The sequence below is a fragment of the Otolemur garnettii genome, unplaced genomic scaffold, assembly GCF_000181295.1.
Source record: "Otolemur garnettii isolate 467f Iridium unplaced genomic scaffold, OtoGar3 scaffold00005, whole genome shotgun sequence".
NCBI lineage: Eukaryota > Metazoa > Chordata > Mammalia > Primates > Galagidae > Otolemur > Otolemur garnettii.
In genome coordinates this window covers 19,880,361-19,884,205 of record NW_003852400.1, presented here as the reverse complement: position 1 = coordinate 19,884,205, position 3,845 = coordinate 19,880,361, and the positions used below count along the sequence as shown (strand labels likewise).

At 32.2% G+C, this 3,845-nt stretch overlaps 1 protein-coding gene across 1 annotated transcript in view; it reads left to right on the top strand.

The window, feature by feature from the left end:
* KRIT1 (KRIT1, ankyrin repeat containing) overlaps positions 1-3,845 on the top strand; it is a 37,902-nt gene that overhangs the window by 3,296 nt on the left and 30,761 nt on the right. Inside the window, exons 2-3 of the mRNA XM_012812640.2 lie at positions 1,244-1,383; positions 2,290-2,449. Coding sequence (XP_012668094.1) covers positions 1,282-1,383; positions 2,290-2,449 — 262 coding nt within the window. The 5' untranslated portion in view covers positions 1,244-1,281. The remainder of the gene's footprint in view (positions 1-1,243; positions 1,384-2,289; positions 2,450-3,845) is intronic.

Below are 3,845 nucleotides of genomic sequence, written 5' to 3'. Positions count from 1 at the left end.
CATCATTGTTGTTTTGGTGGGCCTGGGCTGGATTTGAACCTGCCACCTTAGGTGTATGTGGCTGGTGCCTTAGCCACTTGAGCCACAGGCGCTGAACCAAGTTACTGGTTTTTAAAAGAATTTCTTTTAAAAGAAATTTCATGATCATAAAAAACAATTTTTAATTATTTGGGAACTTGAACTAAAAATTTCAAAATGACATTTTCGATAGTAGTTGAGAAAACAAAATAAATTATCTCCTCTCAAATAACATTCAAAACCTTTTCTTGAAAATGATCTCTCTTGAGATTTGCAGCAGTAAGGAACTCATTAATTTAATATGAACAGATCATTTTAATGCCTAATGGCTATTCAAACACTGAAGAAAGTTCATCTTAACATGGCCAGGAAAGAAACTGTTTGATGATCTTTTAGAAATTTGCTAGTGTGTATATGAAAGCAGTCTTTTTTTAAAAAGTAGTTGAAAGATATTAAATACAAAGAGATGCATTTCAGTCTAACCATGAAAAATATTAATAATACTTTATAAAGAGAACTTTTGAACAACTGAGTGTGGTCAAAATTCAGTTACTTGTTGGAAGTTACCCCATGGAGACTTAAAATTACCGGGAGAAAAGTGTACATGTACACACACACAGAGTGAATATATTTGAGGAAAATTAGATTATCTAGGGAAATTGATAAGGAAAATGGAAAAGATTCTTAAGTCATCATCAGAAAGCTTTTATTGACTTGACCAGATGGTTTTGGCTCTGTGATAGGCAACTCCAAAGAAAATTATAAACTATATGTTAGCTCATCCAAATGTCTGCAGTTTAACTTGCTAAAGATTCTGTAGTGAATGACAATGGATTAAAACAGCTCCCTAGTTCAAGTTTCCAGATTGTTAGCAAAACGTTTACTTGGGGAATTTATGGAAAAATGTAAATGCGTATTATTCTGAATCACTATTCCAAGGCATTATTTACTTTATAAGATATTTTATGATTGTATTGCTTTTTTAAGTCCCAAAGGCAGATTCTTACAATGCAGTATAACACCTGTAAAAATGTACATGAGTAGTGTATCACTATTTTTGAAAATTTTACTTTTAAGAAAAAAGAACTACAAGGAAATCTTAAATTATAAACCTCAGGTATTAAATAGTTTAATGGTAAAGGTAAAATCAAAGTCATTTCTGACTTACCTTTTAGATACTGTATATTCTAAGATACAACTTTCATTTAAAAATTTTTTTTCACAGTGTAATGCTACCAATTGTATCACTTAATCTTTCAAGCAATGGGAAATCCAGAAAACATAGAAGATGCATATGTTGCTGTTATTCGTCCAAAGAATACTGCTAGTCTCAATTCTCGGGAATACAGAGCTAAGTCTTATGAAGTGAGAAAATTTGATAACATTTTATTTCTGCCATTTACTGTTATTCTGCATTATCATTTACCTATAAAGCCTTAGTATGTCTTATAATTCTTATTGATAAGCTAATTATTCTAGATCTCTGTCTGTTACTATGTCTTTTTTTCTGCCGATGCCTTTTACCATTTGCTATTCGTTCATATGGTAGGTTATTAGAAGAAGTTACTTGTTTGTGTTTTCCTTATAATACATAGGTTTCACTTTTAGTATAATTTATAGTATAGCTCAAAAAATTTTAAAGACAACTACAAAAGTCAATTCATTTAAAATTTCAATCCAAATATTATTCTTGGTTACTTTCCCAAATAAATATTTTCAAGTCATTTCAAAGTATCTTTCACCTAAAATTAAGTTTCAGGCAATAAAGCTATTTCTCTGTAGTCTTAAATTGTATTACAAATATTAATATACATGCAATTGAGGCAAAAGGCAAAATTATATATATATATAACAAAATAATTATCTTTTCTATGCAACAAGTTCCAAGCAGTTTGAAATACTTATAATCTAATCTATCTGGCATTTTGCTTAAAATTTTGATTTTTTCAGATTATCTAAATGATGTTAAAGGGCACTATAGTGATTCCTAAGAGGCTGCTGCTTTACCAGTCCTCTGGCTTACCATTTCTCAAGCCTGGCTGCACCATAGAAGCAGATTCACTTTTAGAACTATAAGAACAAGGACTCTAGGCCCCAGACATTCTGATTTAATAGGTGTGAGATGGGGCTGGGCATTGGTATTGTTTTAAAGCTTTCCAAGTTATTCTAATGTGTAGCTAGAGTTGAGAAAGAATGCTAGCTCATTATAATATTCTAGGGCAAGCAAATTTTATTTTAAACTTTCTTTTAATATCATTTTTCTTGTCTAAGATTTTATTACATGAAGTTCCCATTGAAGGACAGAAAAAAAGGAGAAAGAAAGTTTTGTTGGAAACTAAACTTCAAGGCAACAGTGAAATATCACAAGGCATATTGGATTATGTAGTGGAAACCACCAAACCAATTTCTCCTGCAAACCAAGGTATCAGAGGTAGGAAACTTCTTATTTAAACACAATTTGCTTTAAATACTTGTAGAGAAAGGTATTTTTTAAATAAATAAAAACTTTTTAAAATATTCTTTTACATTTAAAAAAACTTGCAAACGACTCAAAGTTTTTTTAAGGTACAACCAAGCCTCTTCAAAGTGTAACTAGACTATAACTTTTTAAAAGTTGAAAAATATTTAAAGATGTCATAGTCCTTAATGATTCTATAGAGGAAATGAGGGGGGTAGTTTGAAAACTAAAGGAGTAAAGATTATTTTTGTTAGAAGTATAATTAAGTATCTTTGAATTACTATTTTTATTTCTCTACTTCAGGACAGATGAAACTATAAACATCTTTCCATAACGTTAAAGATGAGAGTTGCCAAAGTTCTATAAATTACCAGGTAGCAGAGGTTTTCTTCCTGTTTGCTTATAGAAAGAAGACCCTTTTCAAAGAGCCAGACAGAATTGTAGAAATAATAACTCTGAACTATTGAGGCCCTATTTAAAATATTAGATAATTTATAGGCTTTGAAAGTGATTAAAATTAATAATCATTTTTCTCAGGCTATAGAAGCAGATAGCAGTCAAAAGTTACAAAAGCTATACGCTATGTCCAAGAATTATAGAATTAAAAAAGTAAGGCTGTCAGTCAAACAGCAGTTGCAAATAGTTGTTAATGAGGTAAAGAGTACCTCCCTGTGCCTACTTGTACGTTTCATCTGTTTAGGTAAAGAGACTTTGTTACAGAGATATAGCTGAATCCTACGGTTTTATTTATTAGTTTGGATATTTATTCTCTAGAGATATATAACTGAATTATTAGTCTGTGTTTCTTAACTTTTGGCTGTACCATTTACTATATTTTAGCTCCCTAAAAGGTTACATCTCTTAGTAGGGCCTACAGGGTTTTTATGTATGAGTTGAGACCATAAACATTATACCTCAGGATTATAAGTAGTTCCTAGTAAATTTACAGATCTTTGATATACATTCTAAGTCTCATAAAGAGACTCCCTAATTACAAGATTCATCTTTTTTTTTTCCCCAGATAGTCTCACTTTTCGCCCTCAGTGGAGTACTGTGGTGTCGTAGCTCACAGCAACCTCAAACTCTTGGTTTCAAATGATCCTCTTGCCTCAGTTTTTCATTTTTAGTAGAGATAGGGTCTAACTCTTGGCTCAGGGTGGTCTCGAACTCCTGAGGTCAAGCAGTCCGCCTGCCTCAGCCTCCCAGAGTGCTAAGAATACAGGTGCACCCAGCCAAGATTCTCTCTTTTTTTTAGACAAAAGTCTCACTATGTTGCCCTCAGTAGAGTGCTGTGGCATCACAGCTCACAGCAACCTCAAACTCTTGGGCTTAAGCAATTCTCTTGCCTCAGCCTCCCAAGTAGCTGGGA